Source organism: Leuresthes tenuis, unplaced genomic scaffold (genome assembly GCF_036924035.1).
Source record: "Leuresthes tenuis unplaced genomic scaffold, fLeuTen1.0.hap1 SCAF_13, whole genome shotgun sequence".
In the NCBI taxonomy this organism is placed as follows: Eukaryota; Metazoa; Chordata; class Actinopteri; order Atheriniformes; family Atherinopsidae; genus Leuresthes; species Leuresthes tenuis.
The window spans coordinates 40,156-67,084 of NW_027325367.1; the positions used below are offsets into that span (position 1 = coordinate 40,156).

The 26,929-nt window shown below is 42.8% G+C and overlaps 4 protein-coding genes across 5 annotated transcripts; 2 read left to right on the forward strand and 2 right to left on the reverse strand.

Moving 5' to 3' along the window:
* Positions 1-1,058: 1,058 nt before the first annotated feature.
* Positions 1,059-7,797, reverse strand: ubr7 (ubiquitin protein ligase E3 component n-recognin 7). 2 transcript variants are annotated; one of them, XM_072361834.1, is made up of 12 exons: positions 7,473-7,797; positions 7,050-7,177; positions 6,543-6,676; positions 6,194-6,254; positions 6,007-6,102; positions 5,872-5,925; positions 5,643-5,748; positions 5,493-5,566; positions 2,099-2,263; positions 1,737-1,902; positions 1,592-1,653; positions 1,059-1,327 (listed from the first exon to the last, which is right to left on the reverse strand). In XM_072361834.1, exons 2-12 carry the CDS (start codon positions 7,164-7,166, stop codon positions 1,238-1,240), a joined length of 1,125 nt encoding a protein of 374 aa, XP_072217935.1. In that variant the 5' UTR covers positions 7,167-7,177; positions 7,473-7,797; the 3' UTR covers positions 1,059-1,237. The 2 variants fall into 2 exon arrangements, with proteins under 2 accessions (XP_072217935.1, XP_072217936.1); XM_072361835.1 differs by having other exon boundaries at positions 7,050-7,189.
* Positions 7,798-8,183: 386 nt separating this feature from the next.
* On the forward strand, positions 8,184-10,243 carry LOC140266743 (uncharacterized). The gene is made up of 2 exons (XM_072361837.1): positions 8,184-8,417; positions 10,031-10,243. Exons 1-2 carry the CDS (start codon positions 8,234-8,236, stop codon positions 10,111-10,113), a joined length of 267 nt encoding a protein of 88 aa, XP_072217938.1. The 5' UTR covers positions 8,184-8,233; the 3' UTR covers positions 10,114-10,243.
* Positions 10,084-11,447, reverse strand: tmem251 (transmembrane protein 251). The gene is made up of 2 exons (XM_072361836.1): positions 11,323-11,447; positions 10,084-10,842 (listed from the first exon to the last, which is right to left on the reverse strand). Exon 2 carries the CDS (start codon positions 10,832-10,834, stop codon positions 10,466-10,468), a length of 369 nt encoding a protein of 122 aa, XP_072217937.1. The 5' UTR covers positions 10,835-10,842; positions 11,323-11,447; the 3' UTR covers positions 10,084-10,465.
* A 5,107-nt stretch (positions 11,448-16,554) lies between these two features.
* Positions 16,555-17,747, forward strand: LOC140267115 (uncharacterized). The gene is made up of 2 exons (XM_072362297.1): positions 16,555-16,769; positions 17,576-17,747. Exons 1-2 carry the CDS (start codon positions 16,647-16,649, stop codon positions 17,687-17,689), a joined length of 237 nt encoding a protein of 78 aa, XP_072218398.1. The 5' UTR covers positions 16,555-16,646; the 3' UTR covers positions 17,690-17,747.
* The last annotated feature ends 9,182 nt before the right edge of the window (positions 17,748-26,929 follow it).

The window sequence follows — 26,929 nt, forward strand, 5'->3', positions numbered from 1 at the left end:
TAACCCCCCCCACACACACACTTCCTCCACATACACAAACCAGGGGTCTCGAGCCCACTGCATACAGCCCACACTCAAACACCTGCACCACTCACCTCAAAGGAAATCTACTTTCCTATCGCACCCGCACCCCCCCCCACCACCACCACACCCACATTGCTACACAACTCAAATTGCACGGAGTTCCCCAGGGTCTCCTGAGTTACTCCAAGTCCATGTCACTACACGCAGCAGCTCCCAGCCAGATCACGAGTTGAGCGTGCACCCCCTTGGTTTCTACACCAAACTCCATGGTAACCAGCTGGTTGCGTAGGAGGGAGGCCACTGAGTAAAAACTCTCAAACCTACCCTTTCCCTAACCCTTAAAAAGCCAGCCAGTAATGGAGGCAGTTGGACAACAGGTGTGCAGACAGGAGCAGGCCAGACCGCCTGAACCTCCTAAATGCCTGCTCCACTTGGAACTCAGAACACACCACAACCAGGTGCACTCATGACACTGATGTCACACTGTTGGTACCATTTTTTCTACTGAGTTTTTTCTCTCCACAGTCGCCTCGTGCAGCTCAGGACAGGACATTGGACTGAAGAGAAGTTGTTTTCCTTAGTGTGGAAATATTTTTTTTTAACTGGTTCTGTATAAATTAATTGGATAATTTTTTTAATTAATTAATTGGGTAAGGGTTGAATGCAGGGCAGGGGTTATATTAGAAGGGTTAGCACATAAGTGGACAAAAGAGCCATTAGGGTTGCAAATCGTCCAGTCCAGTTCTGAAAAGGAGCCTTAAAAAAGCCAACTGTTGTCTCTGTGTTGATGTGCTCTCTAAATTGTTTGAAGTTTTTTTCCACAGCATAATAAGTTGATGTCACTGCATTTCTAACTAATGCTTTACAGCAGGTTGCTGAGTATTTTGGTATGGTCCTAAAACATTGTTCATGTCAACTAATTAATAATCCCACAGAGGTGAAAAGTTCCACAGAATACAAACCAGGTTACGGGAAGCGATGCAATACATCTTATCGCGAAATGTCAGCTCGTAATAAGTGAATTAACTCGTCAATGTTGCTCAGATTCAGTTTTATTATCTTTCTTTAAAAAATAAAGGAGACAAAGACATTTAAGGTGGTGACATTTAAACATCTCAAAGATTTTGGTAAACTGAGGCAAAAATGTTTAAAACATCCGGCTGATAAACTACAAACTAGAAAATACATCAAAGGACTGAAAACTGCTGGATGATCAGGGGCTGTGGAAAGGTTCATTGTCCACTCTGCGTCTTTTACGACTCTGTTGCTCAAAGAACTGACGGATGTCATCAGAAGTCACGACCTATTAAAGGGCAGACAGGAAGCAGGGGGAGGGCTTAGTTTACGTCAACCTGAGTCGAAACAGGAAGCAACAGAAACCCTCTGAACCCTGATTTAATACAAATGTCAGAATTAGATCGGATTGTCTTCAAAGTTTTAATTCTGAGAGATGAAATGACAGAACTGCTGCACAGGTGATCTAACCAGTGTAATCATGGTTCCATCTAACATGAATTATTGATGGCATACAAGGCACTGCCCTCCTCCCATTGAGTCTAAAACTCACCTTTCCTTCAGTTGCAAATCTCTGCAGGAAGTCCTTCAGCTCAGTTTTCATGTCATTGTAGCCTGAAAGAAAAACACAACATTGTCAACATGGCAGCAGGTTGACTTAAGTGTTGCAGATCTTTCAAGGGGGTTTCTGTCGTTACCATGGATGATCTCCAGCTGCTGCACGCGGTTCAGGTTGTCCAGCGCTGACATCAGAGGGTCATTTCCCGGCTGTCTCTGGTCACTGTTTTTTCCTTTGTTTTCGTAGGCGAGTACGGTGTCGGACTCATCCAGCAGGAAGGACAGACCAGCTTTAGACAGCAACTCCTGGAACAGGTGAGTTTGACAAAAAGCGTTAGTCAGGTAAACAGTCAGTACGCCACTCAGTCAGGTAAGGACTTGTAGCTGGTTCTGGTAAAGAGTTGAACCGGTCATTAGGTGAGTCAGTCATCATCAGTTCGATCAAATCTATGAGCTCACACCTATATCATAAGGTGTGAAGCCAATCTCAGGTGAATGTTACCTGGCAGGTGTTGCAGGAGCAGAGTTTGGAGCGCCATGCTGACGGCCAGAACATGGCTCCTGATTGGACTCTCTTCCGACCGACTGCCTGCAGGTCCTTTAGTCTGCAGCTCGACTCCGCCTCATCACGGCTCCGCTTACAGCTGGGCGCAGTGACATCATCGACCTGACAGATTATTGAGAATTCAAAATTAATATTGACATTTCAAAGCTTCTCCTTCCGGCTCAGCTTCACCAAACGGACCGGAGCAGCGCCCTCATTACTGCTGACGAAGCCCCGATCCGTCGGTCCATCTCTGATCCAACTCACCATCACTGAGAACCAGAACCAGAGATGCTGAAACTGCTCCAGCTGAGGCAGAGACTCATCCCGACCCGGAGGTTCAGAACCAGAACCAGAGATGCAGAAACTGCTCCAGCTGAGGCAGAGACTCAGCCCGACCCGGAGGTTCAGAACCAGAACCAGAGATGCTGAAACTGCTCCAGCTGAGGCAGAGACTCATCCCGACCCGGAGGTTCAGAACCAGAGATGCAGAAACTGCTCCAGCTGAGGCAGAGACTCAGCCCGACCCGGAGGTTCAGAACCAGGTCCAGAGATGCTGAAACTGCTCCAGCTGAGGCAGAGACTCAGCCCGACCCGGAGGTTCAGAACCAGGTCCAGAGATGCTGAAACTGCTCCAGCTGAGGCAGAGACTCATCCCGACCCGGAGGTTCAGAACCAGAGATGCTGAAACTGCTCCAGCTGAGGCAGAGACTCAGCCAGAACCAGAGGTTCAGAACCAGAGATGCAGAAACTGCTCCAGCTGAGGCAGAGACTCACCCCCGACCCGGAGGGAGCGCTCCACCTTTTTCCGGTTCAGAACCATGGCCTGGCCACCCCGGTTGCTTCACACTCAGCTATGAACAGCTCCAGTACTACTGAAGGTCATGGCTTGAAGCCAACAGAACCACATCATCTCCACACCTTTCCTAACTTTGATCTCTTTTCCCCCACTTAATTTCTCAAATGATATTATGTACAGATGACATCATTGCTGTCATTAACTTGTGTTTCTCTCTCTCAGCAGGTGTCTCTGGCCTGGTGTTACGCTGTTTTAAAGATCTTTTCATTCAGAAGAAACCAGCATCATTCGAGCAGCAGTCCGTAACATGCTCTCTCACTCACTTTTTAGTTACTTGCAGATTAGACATTTAATCGCATCCAATTTGTCTACCTTTCCAGACACCCCAGTCATTAATCTAGCCGAGGAGCATCTCAGTTTACGTCCATCACGTTAGGGGCAAATTTCCCTTATTTACAATAAACGAGTATCTCCAGCCCTCTCAGATAAAATCAAATCTCCATGGGAGAAATATCTAAACCTGCTTATGTCAGATGATGTCTGGGATTCAGCCGTCAATTTGGTGAACTCAACATCACTGAACTAGAGTTGTCACGATACCAAAATAAGTAACCACGATACGATACCAGACAAAGTATCACGGTTCCGGGTATTATCGCAATACTGCGGCCTTTTATTATTATTTTCATGAACTGCAATGCATTTGTACAAGTTATAAATACGTATGTTGTTATGTGCGTGATAAACATAATACTAAGATAAATAATCGACTTAGGATAACAAATCCACTGTCTTTTAAAAAAATCTATTTGACAATAATGCTTCTTCTCCAACATAATAAAACAGAGGAGAAAATACAATAAACAGGAACGGATTCCCTGTGAAAACTATATTTTTATGTATTTTCTGGGTGCTTTCACATCTTTTAACTCTTCATTCTTCAGCCTGTACACGGAGCATATAGCCTAATATTAGCCAATTAGAAAATAAACAGGAAGTACTAACCTGGTATTGAACATATAAATCTGGGTGACGACACTGCAGGTGTTTTATGAGGTTGGATGTGTTGCCTCCTTTGGCTCCTATAGCTGGTGGCAGCGTCTGCACAGTGGACGCCATCATCTATTGCTTTACCGTCTGTGCCTTGTTTAAACCCAGAATAGTTCCAAATGTGGCTTTTGGGGTTTGTTTTAAGTGGTGGCACTAACTTGCACGCTGCGGCAGACTCGCCGCTCGGCCCGGTGCTTCTGCCACGGTGTGTGTGTGTGTGTGTGTGTGTGTGTGTGTGTGTTGTCTGGTGTTTGTGACCGCTGTGCGCGCGTCTGAGCGAGACGGAACTTTAGTTTTGAAGCGAATTTCTATCGAAGCGGAGCTGTCTACATGGAGTTTGTTTTCGCCGTCAGAAACACACGAACAGCCAATCAGCTAACAGATGGGAAGACCCAGTGTGCGGAAACAGCCTATCATATCCCAGAGGCCACCAGTAACAGGCTAACAGCCAATCATTCAGCAGCTGTGTAGTTCGGTTGCCTGTGGGTTTCTTTACAAGGGAGTAGCAAGCGGTGAGAAGCCGGGAGGATGGTCGAGGCGGAAACTGGCACCGTTAGTATAGTAATCCACGGTAGTACCGTAGTGTAGAACTTCTAGTATAGCAGGAACCGTAACGATTTGGCACCGCGGGGTATCGTGCAACTCTACTCTGCACTCGTCATTCTTTACTTGAATTTAAGGTGGTCCACAGAGCCCACTTACCCAAGTCCACACTAGCTAAAATGTACTCTGGTTTGAAACCACTGTGACAGATGTGGCAGTGTTGAGGCTGCTTTACTTCACATGTTGTGGACATATCCTGCCTTAGAAAAAAATTGGAAGGATGTTTTCCACACCTTAAATGAGGTTACTAACTCAAAACTGAACCTCCACCCACTACTTGCTCTCCTTGGTACAGTGGATGAGGATGACAAAGGTGTTTCCTCTGCAAATCATCATGTACTTCTCTTCTGGCCAGGTGTGCCATTTTGTTGAGATGGAAGTCTGCTGTCCCGGCCACCCATATTCATTAGCTTGCTGATGTTATGTTGTGTATTGGCCTGGAAAATCCATCGGTCCACACAGAATCAGAGTAATAAATTGAACATTTTCTTCAGCTTGGTGATGTGCCAGTTATATGATTGTACTAATCATTTGTTGTCGTGTTCTATTTAGTTCCTCTTCATCATCCAGCCAGATAATAACTAATAAATAATAGGTATCTGCTAGAAACAATGTTTCACCTCTCCAAATTTTTATGAATAAGTTAATGACAGGTCACATGTGTATGAACTTTCATAATCACTACAATCACAAAGCCATAACCCTGTTGTTTTTACTTTGTTTTATCTTGTTAAATCTTTGTTTGGATCTCTCCTCTTAGGGGAGGGTTGGGTTGTGGTTCTCTTCTTGTACATAATGAGAAATTTAATAAAAAGATTTTGAACAAAAAATCCATGGTACCAGGGAAACCAGGTGACATGTCGTTGATGTCACTCAGACCAGGTGAACCAGGTGACTCACCTGTTCTTCTTTGTTAGGAGTGTTTGAGTTTGACTGTCCTGCTTCCTCCTTCGTCTGTATGGCCTCACCTGGCACTAAACAGGAAGTACGTCACACAGTAGCACATGAAGAAGAAGTTTAAAACACCAGTGAGGTAACAGGAGAACTTACCTGCCAGGTGAGCAGCATAGGTCCAGAGAAACTGGCTTTTGTTCATGCAGGACTCACAGATCATTTCCTGCAGCTCCACAGAGTCTGGAATCATGCAGCCCAGGTGCTGCACACACAGGTAATTTATGGAGATGAGGTTAATTTAATACTGTGTAATACTGTACAATTGCTGTGTTAATTATAGTGATTGATCAGGTGATGTCAGCTGGCTGCTACCTGCTGGACTCACCCGGCCGTGCAGCCAGTCCTCACACACTACACACTGAATCATCTCATCCTCCACCTGCAGACAAAAGCAGTCAATCAGAGTGAGACACACCTCAGTTCAGCAGGTGATCAGGTGAGGTTCAGGTGTGTGCCTCACCTGGTCGTCGGGGTCAGGATAAGGTCGGCTGCAGGTGCAGTAAAGTCCGAAGAAGTTCTGACTGTATTTGTTCAGGTTGTTGGTGTCATCCTTATCCTGAGACACACACACACACGCACACACACACACAGAGTCAGTTTGCCTGGTTCTGAGGACAGGTGACCTAAGGTGAATCAGGGGAACTCACAGGATGAAGTTTACACTGAAGCTCAGAGAACTTCCTGTTTCCACAGTCACACCGGAAGTTTCTGCAGAAAAAGAACAGATATTGATCACATCTTGATCATATGTAAAAGCTGCTGATTCTGATCACTTTAATCAACTTAATTTTGATAAACAGATCAATAATTTCTGTGGGTAATCAGACCGATCAGGTTAAAGGCTGCGGTGGAGCTATTTATGAACTGATTGACTGATTGGTGTTTGATCGGATTATCAATGAGCAGAAAAAAAAAAAACTTTGAATCAGCTGGTCGTCACATTATCAATAAATGCATCCACTGATTAATTGTATACATCAACAGCTGATCAATCACCTCTTGGTGTAGAGTTCGAAGAGCTCGTGGCCTTCGTGACATTTGTAAGAACACGCCAAACAGACACCTGCTTCCTCGCCGCCCCTCGGTGTGCAGGTGTTGCACGCGTACAGCGCCTGCCGCTTCACGTAGCCCTGAAACACAGACATGATGTCTCCGTTCAATACACCTGCTCATAGGGTCAGAGGTCATTCTGCTGGTTCAGAACACCAACGCACCCCTAACCCCCAGAACAGTTAGTCAGAAAGGGTGCTGAAACTAAGCTTCAGGGGAGCTCAGAGCGAGGAACGGAGATATTTCTGACACAGCTCAAAACTTTCATGCTTTCTTTTCAAACAATCAGCGTCCAGCCCCCCCCCCCCCCCCCCCCCCCTTCCCTGAGCACCCCTGAGCTGCTGCAGGAGGTCCTGCCAGCTCTCATTCAGAGCAACAACAGGACGAACAGATGCTGACAGACTCAAAACACCTGGAACCAGAAGCTGTGTGTGTGTACAGGTGTGTGTGTACCTGAGGGTACGAGCAGTGGTCTGAGTCGCTTCCTGCCAACACAGCTGAAGCTTCCTCCTCCAGCTCCTCATCTTCCTCCAGAACGTCCACCAGAGACACCGTCAGCTCCTCACACATGTTTGTTTACTCTGATAAACGAACTAAACAATCATCAAACTCACAAAGCGTCTCTTTTAACGTCAGCACGCTGTTACGGATGACAACGTTTTACTCTCAGACGTCACCCAGGTAAGGTAAACATGCCGTAGACTCTCTCAAACTGTTATCATGGCTAATCCGATACATCACGTTAACTCACTCACCCGGACCTGTTCGTCAGAACCTGGTTTTAGCCTGAGATCGCTTCAGTTAACTGCTTCGGTGCACATGACCCAGCTCAGTGCTAATGCTAACGCTGTTAACTCCAAAATAAAGACAACTTACCGATATGAACCGGACCGCCGGCTTTCCCGGTCAGTTTCACTGTGTGACCCGACTGTACGCTAGGGAATAGCCCGATCTATAATCATCAATAATCTGTGACTTCAAATTATCCGCTGGTCGGATCTTTGTTATCAAAGCGTTAGCTAACGACAACTTCCGGTTTACGTTAAGAGCTCGTATTTGGCGGCTTCCCGGGGTCAGAGGTCACCACGTTTGAAACTCATCAAATCGGTCTGATCGATACAGACTGAAGCGTTAAACAGAGTTTCATAGTCAGAGCAATCCAACTGAACGAAATAATGCAAATAAAGCAAACTGTAATCACGCGAGAAGACACACCGGCTCTGTGGTGCGTTGAAGTGTCACTAAAACAATCCATCATAATATATAGACTGATCTCTTATCAGTGCTAGAGATCTCAGGTCAGTCGGGGGTGAGAGTTACTGAATATTCTGCAGATTCCGTAATGATAATAAATTTAAATTAACTTTTTTATTTGAACAACTGAATATTTTAAAGACGAAACTAAACGTATTATTCTGTCCGAATAACTGCTAAAACTAATTGTTACTGAAACACTCCAGGCTTTATTTTATCTAAATTTAAATTTCCCTGTGAAATGTCATTTCAACACGACTTTTCTTCTGTTGACAGTTCATTTCCGTATTTCATTCGTCACGTCAAAAGTAACTCAAAGCATTTACGTACCGTTCTTGAAGGTAACATGACGCGCCGTCACGTCAATCGGAGTCGTAGCAAAAATGGCGACCGTGGCGGTGTGTGGAGAGCTGAGGTTGAGAGATGGAAAGACGCGGAACATCAGCGTTCAGGTAGAAAACAACCTTAAGTCTCTGATCGGAGGAGTTAACGAGCTGAACATGAACGTCTCGCAGCTTTTGAACGAGCTGGTGGAGCGGGAAGGAGCGGGCGGCGGCTGCGCAGCAGGTGAGCTCGTGTTGATATGATTATGTTTATGCATTTAGCAGACGCTTTTATCCAAAAAGACTTACAGATAGGGTAACGGGGTCTTGCCTAAGGACCCCTATTGGAGATAGTACCTTTCATGCAGGGGATTTGAACTCAGACCTCCCACATGAAGGGTGGCAATCATACCACTACACTATCCAGCCCCACATTAATCAATTCAAAGCCTGTCTTCTTCTTGAATTGATTAATACATATGTGGACAGGTGAGTGAGACCAAGTGATCGCCCTTCATAATTACGTCATAAGAGAAACATGAATTCATAAGAGATACATGACGTAAACACCAGAGAAGACAGTTTTCTAGTTTCACAGCACGGATTTTTCGTCCTCGTGTTCACCTCCATGATAAATCCATCCAGGTAAAGGGCAGGTGCTTCTGGAGGTTCAGGGATGGAGGCAGTTCAGATAGGTGTGAGCAGGTGCTGCCTTCAGGACACCTGTGTTCACCTTCTGATACCTTTGCTGTCTTCTTAAACAACAGAACACTTCCACAAACCAGCCTAATGATGATAATGATGAAGACAGGGGTGGAGTTAGGACACACCTAGAGCCACAGAATACAGGAATCTTCATCAGCATCATCTCTAGAGCCCGAGGAAGAGGAGTGAAGATCTTCAGCTGTCATGGGTTGGCTATCTTCGGGTTAACTAGTTTAACCAACCCAGCTGCTGCAGACAGACAACTGTGCGAATGAAGTAATCAATAATATGGTCAATATCACTGCTGATTGGCAATGTATATGTTTATCAATCAGCAATTGTATTGATCAGATTGTTTATGACCTCGTTCATGCAGTTGTTAAAGGATTGTGATTTTGTGGCTGAGCTCACCTTCACCTCTTCCACAGAGCTGGTAAGCGGTGTCTATCGGGCCTTCAGCTCTGCACACAGCTTGCTGCGTTCATCTAACATCAGAGCTTAGCTCTTTGTTTAGATGTGGACTCTGGGGTGGAAATGATGTCAGATAAACCTCACAGTATCACTGTGAATACTGACATCATCTGTTAGGCCTGACCCCGAAGAAAAAAATGGGGTTGTTCGGGTGGTCAACTGACCTCAGATTATTGGCACGTTCAAGCCAGATGGGAATGGGTTTTTTCTGCTTTCTGGATATTTCACCTGGTCCAGACTCCTGACAAGATGCTGCTGCTGTTGACTTGTTGTTTGTAGATGTTGTGCAGTCTAGTGTGATGTTGCTGTTTTTTAAGATGTATTTAGCTGTAGTAGCAACACTAGTATGTATAGTCCTTATTGTTTTGTCCACTTTGTTAACTCTTTAGTTTCGTGGCCAGGGACCACATATGCAAATTAACTGTATAGCTATCTCTGGTATAGAACTTGTTCTGTACATGGCCCCTGTTAAATAAACTAAACTAACCCTACCTGAATATAGGTAAGAGGGCTGGAGTCTGAGAGGGAAGTGGCTTCACTGAGCGGTTAACCAGTTCTATGATACTGCTGATTGACCGTTAACCAACAGTTAATGTGGTTACCATGGTGATGTTGGTAAGTAAAAGCACCTGAACCCTCTGACTTTGACACTGTGACTCACCTGCGTTTTACCTGCTGCAGGTGAGGAAGACGAGGACAGCGATGAAGAAGACGGGGAATTGAACTCTGAGGTCCAGCCACCACCTAAAAGATCAAGGAGCTGAAACACCTGAGGTCACCTGAACACACCTGAGGACACCTGTTCACCCTTATGTTTTTTCAGTTTTTTTTATTGATGATGTATTACAGTTCCCATGGTAACCGGTGTGTCACTTATTAAATACTGAAACAATGCTGCTCTCTGAATGGTCGGCAAGTGTGAAGTCAACAGTGTTCTCTGTGAGTAACCATAGCAACAGTACTGATGCTTCCTCTGACACAGCAGCCAGTCAGAGCTCAGGGTTCTCTGTGGTTGTTGACTGACACCTGCCCGTTGAATCTGCCAGTCTGAACTGAGAGTTTGTTTAAAGGCACACAAGAAGCGACATGGCAGAGTGTGCTCTGTGGCTCCGCCTTCTATGTGTCAATCAGCAACCCTGCCCTTTGATTGGGTGACTTAGTGGCGTTGCGGCGAGTGCACAGCAGGACGATGCAGACTGGAAGTACGCAGTATCCGACGGCGCGGGGGTCGGCCCTCGTGCAGGAGAAGAGGAAGAGAAAGAGCTGCAGGTAAGGCAGCAGGAAGACCGAGGCCCAGATCCACACAGGAAGTGGTGGCAGGTGGGCGGAGACAGCAGGCGACAGAGACAACGAGCTGATCTCACCTCTCTGGACACGCTCCAGGCTGAAGCTATGCACCTCAAACACGTAGTACGCAGCCATGATGCTGAGCAGCAGAAAGAGAGCCACGCCCACCCATCCCATCCTCTGACGGAAGTTCATCATCCTCCATACTGTGGAGATACATAAATAATCAGTGAGCAAAACATGTTTAGAGCATCTGAGACTGATCAATAATCAATACAACATATTTACAATAATCATTAGCATCAGAGTGAAATTAATCATTTTTTTAACCAGACTCCGCGTAAAAATCAGGAGATTTTAGGTCAGTTTTAATCCGTCTCCTGATCTCATAGTTTATTTTAATATCCAACCAACAGGTAACCCTTTCTGCCAGACTGCATTTATATTTCGTTCATTTTTACTGGTAATCAGAAGTTATTTACATAGGTCTGCATCGCATGTGAGAGTAGTGTAACAGACTGTTGGTTTTTCAGACTATTTTAACATCAGATGGAGGTGGAGCGGCGGTACGCTGAATGCCGTCGTCCATGTTGCTTTTTTCAAATTTACAACCAGCAGTTTGTAAGCGCGTGGTTACGTTGTTACCTGTCCGTTACCGTGTCAGCTCGTGCCTGATCAGCTCTTACCTTCCCTCGCGCTAATTCTTTCAAAGTAAAATTCAGCCACAAGCCAAGTTTTAATCCGCTGTCAATCCTGGGAAAACCGAGATTGATCATCTCTTCCTGGTTGGTCACCTGACAGCCTTGATAGACATCACGTGATGTAAAGCGCCGTCTGCTGGTCAAATAGAGTTCCTACACATTTTTTTCTTATAAGTAAACTCTCGGAATATTTCAGAGATGCACATAAACTAAACATGAAGTTTTGTCGTATTAAATGTAACTATTCTGATCTTCTTTGATAGGATTTTAAATGATTTAAACAGTAAAAAAAAACTGATAACATATATGTTGCCATGGAGATGTGTTGTTTTAGGTGGGGGTTATTTTCAGTTGTAAATTTATCAGATAAAAGCATCTTTAAGGCCAAAATACAAACACTGTTGTTCAAACAAACTCAGTTACAGTGATACTGCTGTTATTAATAGTTAACTCATTTATATGTACTATCTATACCCCCTCTATCTAATATTTGGACATTCTATCTTGTATCCATCTAACCCCCCTCTATCTAATATTTGGACATTCTATCGAAATAGAATCTATCCCCCTCAGTCTAATTTCACAACCAGATTTGCTTTGGAAAACCAAGGTTGATTGAAACCTAGTGTTGTTGTTTCAGAAATCTGAGAGGCTTTCACTGCTCTGTCCTGTCTGCCCGTCTTCTACATACTGTGATCACCTGCAGCTTGAAAACCATTTTTAAATTTTTCATTCAAGTTTGACATTAAGTTTAAATTATTGTGATACAAATTTGATTCTTTGAGAAGTCTCGTCCAGATTTATAGAAAAATACAAAGCCTAAGTTTAATGTAGTTTATTCTTACTGACTAAAAATCGAAATAAAAACATATTACTTATCTTCTGGATATTTACTGTTTTGTCCCATAAAACCTGTTCTTGAGTTGTAAATGCATGAAATAAAATGAATCTTGACATAACTGTACATCACTTATACATTTCCATTCTTAATATTTTTCACACATTTGACAAGCAAACTTTTCTACTTTCATTTTGTTTGTAGGGTTCTTGTTTTCATCACTGTGATATCATGGTGTTCTGGAGTTTTTTGTGCTTAACTACAAGGGTTTTTATTCACTGCAGGAGTTCTCCTCTTTCATCTTTGTGGTGTTTGGCATGAAATACGTTTATCTACTCACCGAGAACAGTTTGGGGAAAGTCGGCGTCCTTCGAAAGATATTTAGATCACTCGAGATCGGCATATGTCCATATAACGGAGTTAATGTGGCAGGGACGATGCAGCCTCTAAATAAGGCATTATCTGTCTTTATTTCACCATTACTTTAAGAAGAATGAATGAATGAACGTGTGCTATAGCTCTGTTAGCTCATAGCTGCTGTTAGCTCATAGCTGCTGTTAGCTCATAGCTCTGTTAGCTCATAGCTCTGTTAGCTCATAGCTGCTGTTAGCTCATAGCTGCTGTTAGCTCATAGCTCTGTTAGCTCATAGCTGCTGTTATGTGGCTACTTGCAGCTATAGGAGAGCTAACGGAGGGATTTCTACACAGGCACTCTACTGGGACCACTTCATCCACACGCCCCCCTGCAGCACAGTTTATTCACTCCGTGCTCTGTGACAGTCGGCTAACTTCACACAGAGTTTGCTGCTGATAGTTTTGTGCAACATGGCAGGATATTTATCAGATTTTGACAAGTGAAAGACGACTTTGAGTAAGATGGACGTTCTTACCGGAGTGAATAAACTGTGCTGCAGGAGCTCCAGTCTCTGCCAGATTGTCTCATAGTCACCTGTGGTAATGCAGGCCGAGTTCTTTGCACATCTTTCTCTTTTGCTGCTGCCGCCTGCCTGCCACGCCACTATCCCAGATCAGTCACACCACAGCCTTTGACACCCCGCCCCTCGGTTCACTCCTGGATCTCACTGTAGGCCACTATCTTGTAAATTCTGATTTCCACCAAACCCCTGGATTGCCTTTGTTGACATTCCATTTGTCCCCAGTGGGTGCTGAACTGGATACCACCACTTTGGACACACACCAGCCACTACTGTGAATAAACAGTTTTTTGATCTTCCCAGTCAGTCTTTTAATCTGCATTTGGGTTATTTTGTGTGTACAGCCCTTTAAGGGCGTGACAATCAGAGCTGCTTACAACATCACGTGATGCAACAATCGCTTTTACATACAGATTAGAATTAAAAACAAAGGTTTATTTTATTTGTTTAGTTATCTTACTTCATTAATTTGTTTTTGATGCTAGCTTTGTGCTACTAACTTTTTCCTTAGCAGTGCCACAGAGTCGTGCTTGTCAGACATCAGATCTCTGGTTGGTTATCGATTGCCGTTATTGATCACTGTTGCCTTGCATGCATGCTCTGACCTAAGGGTCCAGATCAGCTTTAATACTCTCACTTTTCTTCTCATCATTGTTTTGAATAATTTTCTTTGCTCTGAGCTGTTTTGGAATGTTAGCCCAGTTATTCAGGATCATTTCTGTTTATCTTTGACATAATTTAGACAGGGACGTCTGGGTTTCTCTGCACAAGCTGCTGCCCCCGCGACCCGACCCTCGGATAAGTGGCAGATGATGGATGGATGGATGGATGGATGGATAATTTAGGCTTTTAATCGTGTAGTTCAAAGCTCTGTGCTTTACCTTATTTAAAGGCAGCTCTGCCTTCAGTATATTCTGTTTTACTTAAGTGGAACAAATTAAACAACCCAGGTCATTCTTATGGAAATTTTATAATGAACCATAACACATAAATAATACATTTCTCACAGAAGGGTTATTTCTCCATTAATTCTCTGAGCCATGCTGGGACTTTGTGCTAAATGAACATCTGCTTACGTCTGTGTGAATGCTAACACACACTGAGAGTCCTCAGTGCTCACTGAGCAAGAAGCCACAGAGAAATATTTCGATATACTCTATATTGCCAAAAATATTCGCTCATCTGACTTTACACACATATGAACTTAAGTAACATCCCATTCTTAATCCATAGGGTTTAATATGGCGTCGGCCCACCATTTGCAGCTATAACAGCTTCAACTTTTCTGAGCAAGCTTTCCATAAGGTTTAGGAGTGTGTTTATGGGAATTTTTGACCATTCTTCCAGAAGCACATTTGTGAGGTCAGACACTGATGTTGGACAGAAGGCTTCTCTCGCAGTCTCCACTCTTATTCATCCTAAAGGCATTCAATCGGGTTGAGGTCAGGACTCTGTGCAGGACAGTGAAGTTTTTCCACACCAAACTGGCTCATCCATGTCTTTATGGACTGTGCCGCCGCCGTTATGTGTTCCGAATATAACTCGGCAGTAAGATAAACACCTTTCGTTCATCAAGACTCTGAAGACAGTCATCAGTTTGTCCACAGGTTTATTGACTAAAAAAGGGTGAAACTAAGAACAGACAAAAAAGAAACATGCTTACAAAATGTGCTTCTTATACAATATGTAGTCTTGTTAATACACTGTACCATACTTTAAAAAGAAATTAAATTACTCTTTCTTTAACGTTTAATTCCTTCATGCTTATATATGAACTGCTTACTTATTGTGTAAATCTATCAACAAAGTAACCTGTTGAGTTTAAAAGTGTTCTCACTCATACTGTGTACTGTTTAATAAACATCATTTAAACTGTAAATTAATCTGTGAATTAGCTAAGTACCCATTTTACGCACCAATATTCACAGAAATAATATTGTCTTCAGATGCACCAAACAAGTCTTAAAACAACAGATAACTCACTATAATTCGACACAAGAACATATTATAAGATTACATACCGACGATGCTTCATAAGGCATGAGATGTAGGCAGATGTCTTTAGATGGAAACATGCAACTGAACTAGCTGTGTTATTGCCATGTGTCTCCACTTCCTGTTTCTCTTAAAGGGCCATTGCTAACAAATGAAACAATGAATTGAATACTTAAAAGCATGCTAACAAAATACAATAACAGAACATGGACCTTACTTTGTGCACAGTCATGTTGGAACAGGAAGGGTTCATCCCCAAACTGTTTCCACAGAGTTGGGAGCATGAAATTGTCCAAAATCTCTTGGTATGCTGAAGCATTCAGAGTTCCTTTCACTGGAACTAAGGGGCCAAGCCCAGCTCCCGAAGAACAACCCCACACCATAACCCCCCCTCCACCAAACTTTACACTTGGCACAATGCAGCCAGACAAGTATCGTTCCCCTGGCAACCGCCAAACCCAGACTCCTCCATCAGATTGGAAGATGGAAAAGCCTGATTCGTCACTCCAGAGAACTTGTCTCCACTGCTCTAGAGTCCAGTGGCGGCAGCTTTACACCACTGCATCTGACGCTTTGCATTACTGCTTTAAAATGTTAAGAAACTGTTTGACATTTGACTATCTTAAATCCTGATATTTTCACATACGTCATTGGTTTGACTGTCTGGTGTCAGGCCTGCTTCAGCTGGAAATTGTAACGGTTCAATTTGTAAAACATCTTTTGTTCAGACAGTTTTTCTGTGGAAGGAGCAAAGCTTTGACATGCTCTGCCTGTTCATTTGAAATCTTCTGAACTTTAACTCTTTAAGAGAGTTGTTAAATCCTAATTCTACTTTTAATAAACTTTTAATTTACATGAGTTTAAGTTTGTTTCAACACTTTGACTCATGGAGGGTGTTCAGCATCTTCAACAAACACAAGAATTGGCTACAAAACAAACACAGGATGGAGGAGCTAGTGAAGATATTACTGGAATGTATTCTGACCGGAAGTGAGAGTCAGGGATGTCCTGAGAGCTTACCACCGTTCATTAAAGGTAACGCATGTTTGTAACAGAGGTTTGTGACATGCAGAAGCTGTGTTTGCTGTCGTCCTCCAGTCTTTTGATGTTTCTGAAACACAACAGACGTGGCCCTGAAGGTCTGTTTCTCATGTCACGCTCACCTTTTATCCTCCTTTCATCACTCATCTTGCCTCCATCTCTGTTTGTTCTGCTCAGGAAATCTTATCAGCTGCAGACCAGCTGCTGTTCACCCACTCAGAATGAACTTCCCGTTCCGTCTCTTTTTATTAATACAGTTTCTCTGCAGCAGCTGAACTGATAAGATCATTGATCGGATCCTCAAACTTTGTCTAAGCTAACTTGTCAATTACTAAGCCAGCTGCCAGTTACTCTGCTGGCTCCTCCTCCTCCTCCTCTTCCTCCTCTTCCTCTTCCCCCTCCTGCAGTCTTCAGTCTCAGTCAGACCGAGGGAGTCCAGCTGCTGATCAGGAGCTGAACATCAGGTGCTGCTTTGTGGCAGGTATCAGTTTTCCGTGAACATGTTCCACCGTGTGCTGAGGATGATGAGAAATTCCTCCAGTTTGACTTGTTCAAAACAAATCATGAAAGAGACTAAGAGGATGATCTACAGCAAACCTCCTCGAAACCGTATTGGGGCCGCAGTGAGTAATCAATCAATAAATAATGAGCAGTTAGTTAAAAATAACCCACTAACTAACTGTTTAATAGCTCAGAGACCAGTTTAGACCCACGACTGACTAATATCTGAACAACACCAACAATCAATTAATCCTAACAAGAGAAACCAGTTTACAGAAAATAATCTGTAAAGAACTGAAGGCAGGTGTAGGCTTAGTTTTTGTGGTAATGGCTTAGTTTTAGAGTCATGTCTAAAGGTTTATTCCAAAGAAACTTTATTGTCAGATTTATTATATATTTTGTTCTTTACTGGCTTCTGCTCACATTTAATAGCAGTATATTATATTTAATATTTACTTCACAGCAGAAGAGTTGTATGTGAGGGCTTATGGTCTGAATGATTCCTCTGAGCCGAGTTTGTTAGTTGGTCAGCTCAGAGACATGAAAGAAAAAACACAAAAGTATAAATGGAGATAGATGCATAATGGGAGAAGAATCTTAAATTCTATTCTGAATTTAACAGGGAGCCAATAAAGAGAAGTTAAAACTGGAGAAACATGATCTCTGCTGTTAGTTCTCATCAGAACTCTGGCTGCAGCATTTTGGATTTCTTTGTCGGACAGTCCAATAATAAAGAATTACAGTAGTCCAATCTTGAGGTAACAAATGCATGGAGCAGTTTTTCTACATCACTCGGAGACAGGATGTTCCTGATTTTAAAGTTATTTTACACTGAGCTGGACACTTGAATAAAGTGTTGGTCCAGAACTTCTGATTTACGGATTTATTGCTTGATTAATTGATGTTTTCTTTATTTTGTTTCCAACAGCAAAGTTTCTTCGTCATGTCGGTGTTCGCAGCAGCCATGTTGACTCCTGCCGCCTGGATCCTCCATCACCTGCCGGAGTACAGACAGAGAGCCCAGCAGAATCCCAGGACCTGACCATCACAGACACCTTGATGCTTCACTCACCTGTAAATTCAGATTAATTCAACCTTCAAAATTAGGCATTGATCAGTAAATATGTGAACTGAAATCAGTTTAATGCTTTGAACTTGAATAAAAAGGTTTGATGAAACTAAAGTTTGAAATTTTATATGTTTATGAGCCTGGACTTAGGTCATCGTCAGATTTTAGAATGACATCATCCTCTTCCTCCTACAGCAGGCAGGTCATTTCAACATAAATAGCCAGTTATTCTTTAATGTAAATAGTTTCCTCCATGTTCCATCTTTTTTTGTGTCAAACTTTAAAAGTTGATGTTTGAATGTCCTGAAGAAGAAACAAATCCTCAGTCTGTGTGTTTGTCTGTGAGCAAGAATGTTTCTGTTTATTTACTTTGTTCTGCTGGATTTAAAGACTTAATCACTTCCTGTTTGAGAACATTGGTTCCCACAGAGATGACAGGGTAAACAATGAGAGACAGGAAGTCTTCCTCATCCTCTTCATCATCATTTTTACACTCTATTACAGTCAATAAGTTTGATCCAAATACGAAATACACACACAAAGAAAAATGTGTAGGTAAAATGGGAGGAGCTGCACATTATGTTTTTCACAATGGTTTATTTTTATAATAGCTTTCCCTAATGTCATTGGTGCACTGGGCTGCACTCATGTGAGGATAAAGCGCCCCTCCGGTGTTCATGAGGGCGTCAACGTTCAGGTAAGAATTCTCAGAGTTTTTATCACATAAAGTCTTTGTAGTGACTTTAATATTCATGTAGATGTTGAAAATGACAGCCTAAATATTAACTTTAATTCTATATTAGACTCTATTGGATTTTCTCAAAGTGTTCACAGACCTACTCACTGCCTTAATCACACCCTTGACCTTTGACTTATGGCACTGAGAGTGAACAGTTAACAGTGTTCCCTCATAACTCTGTCTTGTCTGACCATTTTTTAATAACTTTTGAATTTACATTACTTGACTATACAGCTTCTGAGAAGAATTCTACATATAGAAGGTGTCTGTCAGAGAATGCTGTAACCAGATTTAAAGAGTTGATTTCATCATCCTTTTCTTCACTGCCATGTGCAGATATGACAGAGGACGACTACCTACATTTTACTCCAGTAGAACTTGACTCTCTTGTTGGCAGCACTATAGCTTCAATGCGTACAACACTGGACAATGTTGCCCCTCTGAAAAGGAAGGTAATCAGTCAGAAGAGGTTGGCTCCTTGGTATAATAACAGCTGCGTTAAAGCAGACTGCAAGAAAGCTGGAGAGACAGTGGCGTTCCTCTAATTTAGAAGAGTCTCAATTAGTCTGGAAAGATAGTTTAATAACGTATAAGAAAGCCCTTCATAAAGCTAGAACTGCTTATTATTCATTATTGATAGAAGAGAATAAGAACAATCCCAGGTTTCTTTTCAGCGCTGTTGCCAGGCTGACAAAGAGTCCGAGCTCTGTTGAGCCATGTATTCCTTTAACTCTCAGCAGTGATGATTTCATGAGATTCTTCATCAATAAAACTGTTTCTATCAGAGAGAAGATTAATGGAATCCTTCCCATTATTATCACTGATGTATCATCAAGTAGAGCAGCTTTAGAAGTATCTTTAGAACCTGATTTGTATTCAGACGGCTTCTGCCCAGTTGATCTCTCTGAGCTAACAGCAGCAATAGTCTCTTCTAAACCATCAACTTGTATGTTAGACCCAATCCCAACCAGACTGTTCAAGGAGGTTTTCCCCTTAATTGACACTTCCATATTGGATCTGATCGATCGGTCTTTGTTGATAGGATATGTACCTCAGACTTTTAAGGTTGCTGTAATTAAACCTTTACTTAAAAAACCTACTCTTGATTCAGAAGTGTTGGCTAATTATCGACCTATATCCAATCTCCCTTTTTTGTCTAAAGTTCTTGAAAAAATAGTTGAAGCTCAACTTTGTGATCATTTAAGTCAAAGTCAAATTTAGTTGTACAGCACCTTTCATGTACAAAACCATTCAAAGTGCTTTACATAAAATAAAAGCATTGCAGTGGGGAGCAGAAAAAGCATTAAAAATATGAAAAAGAATATAAATAGAAAGAAATAAAATAATTAAAATGAATGACAACAAGCAACAGTCTAGATAAGTTAAAAGATATCATGCAGATTTCATGAGATTCACACATGAGAAAATAAATGGTTTTAACCTGGATTTAAGAATGTCTACATTTGGTGACAGTTTAATCTCCTCTGGCAGTTTGTTCCACTTGTTTGCAGCATAGCAGCTAAATGCTGCTTCTCCAGGTTCAGTCTGGACTCTGGACTGGACCAGCTGACCTGAGTCCTTGGATCTAAGAGCTCTGCTGGGTTTATATTCTCTGAACATATCACAGATTCTGGGATTTATAAACCATCAGTCGGCTTTTAAAATCTATTCTGTGACTGACTGGAAGCCAGAGTAAAGACTTTAAAGCTGGTGTGATGTGTTCAGATCTCTGAGTCCTGGTTAAAACTCCAGCAGCAGCGTTCTGGATGAGCTGCAGATGTTTGATGCTCTTTTTGGGAAGTCCAGTTAAAACACCGTTACAGTAATGGAGTCTACTGGAGATGAATGCATGGATGAGTTTCTCCTGGTCTTTTTGGGAGAGAAAACCTTTAATTCGGTTGATGTTTCTGAGTTGGTAAAAAGCTGCCTTGGTGACAGCTTTGATGTGGCTGCTGAAAGTCAGATCTGAGTCTATCAACACTCCAAGGTTACAAACTGGGTCAGTGATTGTAAGGGCCCGAGTCTCCAGATATTTACCAATGCTGACCCTCTTCTCTCTGCTGCCAAACAGAATGATCTCAGTTTTGTCTTCATTTAATTGTAGAAAATTCTCTCTCATTCAGGAGTTTATTTCCTCCAGACTCTGACACTGCTGGGCTGCAGTCGTCTGGTGACAGAGACACATAAAGTTGTGTGTGTTTTGTCTAATTATTTTTTATTTTTTGGCTAAAAAAGTTGGCAAATTCGTTGCATTTCTCATTGGAGAGGATTTGTGAGTTTTTCAACCATAGCAAACAGAGTTCGAGAATTGTTGGCATTCTTATTGATCAGTTCAGATAAATGCAGCTCTCTGGCCTTGCACAGCTCATTGTTATAACTACGCAGGCTTTGTTTGTACAGCTCATAGTGAATCTTAAGCTTTGTTTTCCTCCACTTACGGTCAGCTTTCCTGCATTCTCTTTTCAGGTTTTTGACCGTTGTAGTGTAGGATTCAGAGTGCATCATAGCACAGAAACAGCACTGGTGAAAGTTACCAATGATCTCCTGTTAGCCTCTGATAGCGGACTTGTTTCTTGTCCTGTTGGATCTCAGAGCTGCATTTGATACGATTGATCACAGCATTCTGTTACAGAGACTTGAACATGTTATTGGGATTAACTGTTATTATAACCTGATTATAACCACATTACAGTAATCTTATAAAAGTAATCAGATTACAGTAATCTTATAAAAGTAATCAGATTACAGTAATCTTTTTAAAAGCAATCAGATTACAGTAATTTTATAAAAGTAATCGGATTACAGTAACCCTATTAAGGTAATCTTTTTAAAAATAATCAGATGACAGTATTCTTTTTTTAAAAGTAATCCGATTACAATAATCTTAATAAAGTAATCAGATTACTATAATCTGATCACTCTCACCTTATTACTGTAATAAGTCTATGAAACACTTGATAGTGGCTGATGTTGCGTAGGTTAACATCTGTCTGCTGATGAACATCTGGTGAAAGAATTTTTAGCGCAGCCACCCATGCAACATCTTCCTGCTCAGCCACAAAACTTCTCACACACAGAAGTGTGTTTCCATACAAAGAAGTGTTATTGAACCACTGCCATTGCGTCACAGAATCAGCTGCAGGTCTCAGGAAATAATCAAGGAGCCAATCTGCCCATGACCTAAACTCTCTGCTGCAGAGACTCTTTCTTACTTTCCATCTACCCAGTTCAGTGTAACTGCAAACTTCAGCATCATCTCAGAGCCTCGGGTCGGAAACGCATCTTCTACAGATTTATGTCTGAGATGTTTCATCGACTGTACCGGGGGTGCAACTAACTACTTTCTGAGGGGTGTGCAGACGCATGACTGGCACGCCCCATTCTTAAATGAACTGCATTAGGCTGGTTTAAGTCATATTTATCTGATAGATTTCAGATTGTTCTTGTAAATGAAGAATCTTTCTCACACACCAGAGTAAGTCATGGAGTTCCTCAGGGTTCTGTGCTTGGGCCAATTCTTTTTACTTTATACATGCTTCCATTAGGTAACATTATCAGACAGCATGGCATAAATTTCCATTGCTATGCTGATGATACTCAGCTGAACTTATCTTATGAAACCAGATGAAACCAACAGGTTGGTCAGACTACAAGCCTGTCTTAAAGACATAAAGACCTGGATGACTCAGAACTTTCTGCTTTTAAATTCAGACAAACTGAAGTTGTTCTCTTTGGACCTGAGCGCTTCAGGGAGAAATTGTCTAGTTATATAGTTACTCTAGATGGTATTTCTTTGGCTTCTGGTCCTACAGTGAGGAACCTTGGAGTTATTTCTGACCAGGATCTTTCCTCTGACTCACATATAAAACAGGTTTCTGCCTTCTTTCACCTTCGTAATATCATTAAAATCAGGACCATCCTGTCTCAGGGTGATGCAGAGAAACTGCTCCATGCATCTGTTCCTTCAGGACTGAACTACTGTAATTCCTTATTATTGGGCTGTCCCACAGATTCTCTGAAAGCCTCCAGCTGATCCAAAACCCTGCAGCCAGAGTTCTGATGAGAACTAACAGCAGAGATCATGTTTCTCCAGTTTTAGCTTCTCTTCATTGGCTCCCTGTTAAATTCAGAATAGAATTTAAGCTTCTTCTCCTCACATATAAAGCTCTTAATGACCGAGCTCCATCACATCTTAAAGATCTCACAGTTGGACATTTCCCCAACAGAGCACTTTGCTCTCAGGCTGCAGGTTTCTTTGTGGTTCCCAGAGTTTCTAAAAGCAGAATGGGAGGCAGAGCCTTCAGTTATCAGGCCCCTAAAAGCAGAATGGGAGGCAGAGCCTTCAGTTATCAGGCCCCTAAAAGCAGAATGGGAGGCAGAGCCTTCAGTTATCAGGCCCCTAAAAGCAGAATGGGAGGCAGAGCCTTCAGTTATCAGGCCCCTAAAAGCAGAATGGGAGGCAGAGCCTTCAGTTATCAGGCCCCTAAAAGCAGAATGGGAGGCAGAGCCTTCAGTTATCAGGCCCCTCTCTGTGGAACCAGCTGCCAGTTTGGCTTCAGGAAGCAGACACCCTCTCTACCTTTAAGATCAGGCTGAAACTTTCCTTTCTGATAAAGCTTATAGTTAGGGATGGCTCAGGTGATCCTGAAACATCCCATAGTTAAGCTGCTATAGGCCCAGCCTGCTGGGGGAGCTCATCTGTCACACCTTTCCTCACTTTGCTCTCTTTTTCCCCCTGTTTAATTTCTCAATTGATTTTATGTCCATGTGACATTATTGTGGTTATTAACTTGTGTTTCCCTGTTCCAGCAGGTATCCTTTGAATGGTGTTATGGTGTTTTTCCCCCCTCTTTTCCCTCTTTTCTGTCTTCTCAAACCCCAGCTGGTCGAGGCGGATGGCCACCCTTCCTGGTTCTGGTTCTGCCAGAGGTTTCTTCCTGGTTCTGGTTCTGCCAGAGGTTTCTTCCTGGTTCTGGTTCTGCCAGAGGTTTCTTCCTGGTTCTGCCAGAGGTTTCTTCCTGGTTCTGGTTCTGCCAGAGGTTTCTTCCTGGTTCTGGTTCTGCCAGAGGTTTCTTCCTGGTTCTGCCAGAGGTTTCTTCCTGGTTCTGGTTCTGCCAGAGGTTTCTTCCTGGTTCTGGTTCAGCCAGAGGTTTCTTCCTGAGTCTGGTTCTGCCAGAGGTTTCTTCCTGGTTCTGGTTCAGCCAGAGGTTTCTTCCTGGTTCTGGTTCTGCCAGAGGTTTCTTCCTGGTTCTGGTTCAGCCAGAGGTTTCTTCCTGAGTCTGGTTCTGCCAGAGGTTTCTTCCTGGTTCTGGTTCAGCCAGAGGTTTCTTCCTGAGTCTGGTTCTGCCAGAGGTTTCTTCCTGGTTCTGGTTCAGCCAGAGGTTTCTTCCTGGTTCTGGTTCTGCCAGAGGTTTCTTCCTGGTTCTGGTTCAGCCAGAGGTTTCTTCCTGAGTCTGGTTCTGCCAGAGGTTTCTTCCTGGTTCTGGTTCAGCCAGAGGTTTCTTCCTGGTTCTGGTTCAGCCAGAGGTTTCCTCCTGGTTCTGGTTCTGCCAGAGGTTTCTTCCTGAGTCTGGTTCTGCCAGAGGTTTCCTCCTGGTTCTGCCAGAGGTTTCTTCCTGGTTCTGGTCCTGCCAGAGGTTTCTTCCTGGTTCTGGTTCAGCCAGAGGTTTCCTCCTGGTTCTGGTTCTGCCAGAGGTTTCTTCCTGTTAAAGGGAGTCGTTCCTTTCCACAGTCCCTCAGGCTCAGGACGGGAGATTGGACTGAAGACAAGTTTCGGTCCAATCTGTTGGTTTCCTTAGCTAGGATATTAATTTTTAATTCGCTCCATATGAATTAATTGGATTATGATTACAATGAATTGAATTCCAATTAGCTTGAATTGGACTATATTACTTAAGTGCCTTGAGATGACAATTGTTGTAATTTGGTGCTATATAAATAAAATTTAATTGAATTGAATTAACCCAGATACTACATTCCTAAAAAAAATATGCCAATTTTCTGGTTTAAAACTGTTACTCGTGTCATTAAAGTTTCTATCAAACAGAACAATTCCGGGATTAATGGAAAAATACTTCAATAAAACCTGTTATTGAATCTGTAAATGCAGATTAGATGAGTAACCACATGCCTATTAAACTCCTCCTGGTTCTTTCTAAAGTGCTGGAGAAGGTTGTTTCAGTATTTTCATCCTTTACAGTTTGGACTCAATCATTCAAAAGAATCAGCTGCCTGGTTGTTAGTAAAAAATATCAAACAGTCACTTGATAAAGCAAAAGTTGTGGGTGTTATGTTTTTGGATCTGAAAAAGGCTTTTGATCCAGTGAATCGTGATATCTTCAAGTAGAAATCCCCCTCATGGTTTAAATTACACCCGCAGGGAGGTGAACAGTGTGTCAGGATTTATAATGTCAACTTTTTCCATCATAAAACTGAAACAGGTATTTTAGGTCCCGTTTTTTTCAGTCTGTATATGAATAGTCTCCCAGAGGTTTGTCCTGATATCAGCTCTCAGATGAACGCTGATCACACTGTTTCTCGTGTTTTCAGTAAAATCTGTTATCCAGTTACAGAAAAAAACAACAAGAACCTGTGGAGACCAGCTGATGAAAACACAAAGCTGACTCTGCTTTCTTTAGTTTTCTGAATGACAAACAAACCAACTGGCAGCCTCACGTTTAGAGCTTCAGGTAAAACTGTGACCTGTGTTCATGTGCTGCTTCTGAAGGTGTCCGACTGTCAGAGCAGAGGTAACACTGACCCTTAGAGGTGGCTAAACGGGACAATTTTATTGATCCGAATGAGGAAGACCCAGAAACTGATTTGTTGTTGAACTCCTAATTTAAGTTTTAATGTTTATAGATTGTGGGAAAGCAGAGCCTTGATATTACTCGAACAACATATTGTGTGCTGACACTGCTCGAATCAGATGTTGTTAAAGGTCAGAATGAACCCTGTTTAGATAATGACAAAGATGAAGATGCAGTATCATTCTCAGACAGCAGGCTCCGAATAGAGATTGGGTTTGTGCCACATACACACTGAATGATATAAAAAGGTATAAGAGGTTGTCACAAACTGATGTCATTGGGAATTCTCATGCATGCTGAAATGTACATGTCTGTGACGGTCTGTTCAATAAATTCCCCATAAAAGGCTGACCACGACGAGTCTGACTACTCATTTCGCCACAACAAGATGAAAAAAAGGATAGAAAGATGAGTAAAATAATGAGGTTTTCAGATTAGTGATAAGTTACAAAAACAAGCTGTTATCGATCTGCTGTGTTTGAGTCAAACCACCTCACCTGCGCAGAACTTTAAAACTAACAGTTAAGACGATCAATAAGGCGACCAAGAAGACAATCAGCGACGCAGTGACCGTGATGATGATCAGGACCCAGGTGTGTTGAGACCACACCTGGGTCTGGGGCGTCAGAAGACAGCACTGAAACACAGAGAAGACACAGGAAAGATGAAGGTGAGGAGGAGAAGGGATTGGATTAAAGGGAAGCAGCTCTGAGACTTTCTCTGTATGGATGAAACTGTCAGCTGATCTGATTAATCAACCACGGGCTGTCAATCAGTCTGCCGCCGCCCACACCTGTGATAAAAAACACACCTGAGGGGACAGGTGAGTCAGAAGCTGCATTTACCTGAGGACATCAGCTGTCTGGGAGGGGGGGGGGGGGGGGGAGGAGGAGGAGGAGGAGGAGGAGGAGGCAGAGGTGGAGGAGGAGGAGGAGGAGGAGGAGGAGGAGGAGGAGGAGGAGGAGGAGGAGGAGGAGGAGGAGGAGGAGGCAGCAGCAAGATGTGAGGCCAACACCTGCAGGTCGTCTCCATGGTAACACATGGATACACAGTGCCGCTGATCTGGAAACACAGAGACACCAAGAGGACACTGTATTCTGAACAGTCTACCTCACCTGACGTATCCTACTAAACCAGCCACATCTGTACCACACACACCTTTACGACAGACACACATCTGTACCACACACACCTTTACGACAGACACACACCTTTACGACAGACACACACCTTTACGACAGACACACACCTTTACGACAGACACACCTCTGTACCACACACACCTTTACGACAGACACACACCTTTACGACAGACACACATCTGTACCACCGCCTGATCTGGATCTGAAGTTCCCGAAAAAACAGGAGAGAGGTTAGGAAAAGGGGAAGAATAGCCAGCTGCGTGGTGCATTCATTCACAGCTTGGGATTCTCAGCTCTGTGGATGTTGGAGGGTTTAAAGACAATCAGCTGATATGAGACCAGCCACCTCAATCATGACTTGAGCCTGAAGAAACAGGCCAATCATGGCAAAGTGTGTCAGACCACAAGTGAGGACAGACCAATCAGGACAGAGAAGCTGCTGCAGGGACATTTTAATGAAAAGATGAGGTTATAAGCACAAGAAGCGACATTAAATCCCATTCAACACACTAACAGATTCATT

Bases quoted from the DNA above. Each gene is read 5' to 3' on its own strand.
- LOC140267115 (XM_072362297.1), top strand. From the start codon at position 16,647: ATGTTCCACCGTGTGCTGAGGATGATGAGAAATTCCTCCAGTTTGACT. The intron at 16,770-17,575 runs GTGAGTAATCAA...TGTTTCCAACAG, and splicing joins GAAACCGTATTGGGGCCGCA to CAAAGTTTCTTCGTCATGTC.
- ubr7 (XM_072361834.1), bottom strand. From the start codon at position 7,166: ATGTGTGAGGAGCTGACGGTGTCTCTGGTGGACGTTCTGGAGGAAGAT. The intron at 6,103-6,193 runs GTGAGTTCCCCT...TGTGTGTCTCAG, and splicing joins TTCAGTGTAAACTTCATCCT to GATAAGGATGACACCAACAA. The intron at 1,903-2,098 runs GTAACATTCACC...CACCTGTTCCAG, and splicing joins GCTCCTGCAACACCTGCCAG to GAGTTGCTGTCTAAAGCTGG.
- LOC140266743 (XM_072361837.1), top strand. From the start codon at position 8,234: ATGGCGACCGTGGCGGTGTGTGGAGAGCTGAGGTTGAGAGATGGAAAG. The intron at 8,418-10,030 runs GTGAGCTCGTGT...TACCTGCTGCAG, and splicing joins GGGCGGCGGCTGCGCAGCAG to GTGAGGAAGACGAGGACAGC.
- tmem251 (XM_072361836.1), bottom strand. From the start codon at position 10,834: ATGATGAACTTCCGTCAGAGGATGGGATGGGTGGGCGTGGCTCTCTTT.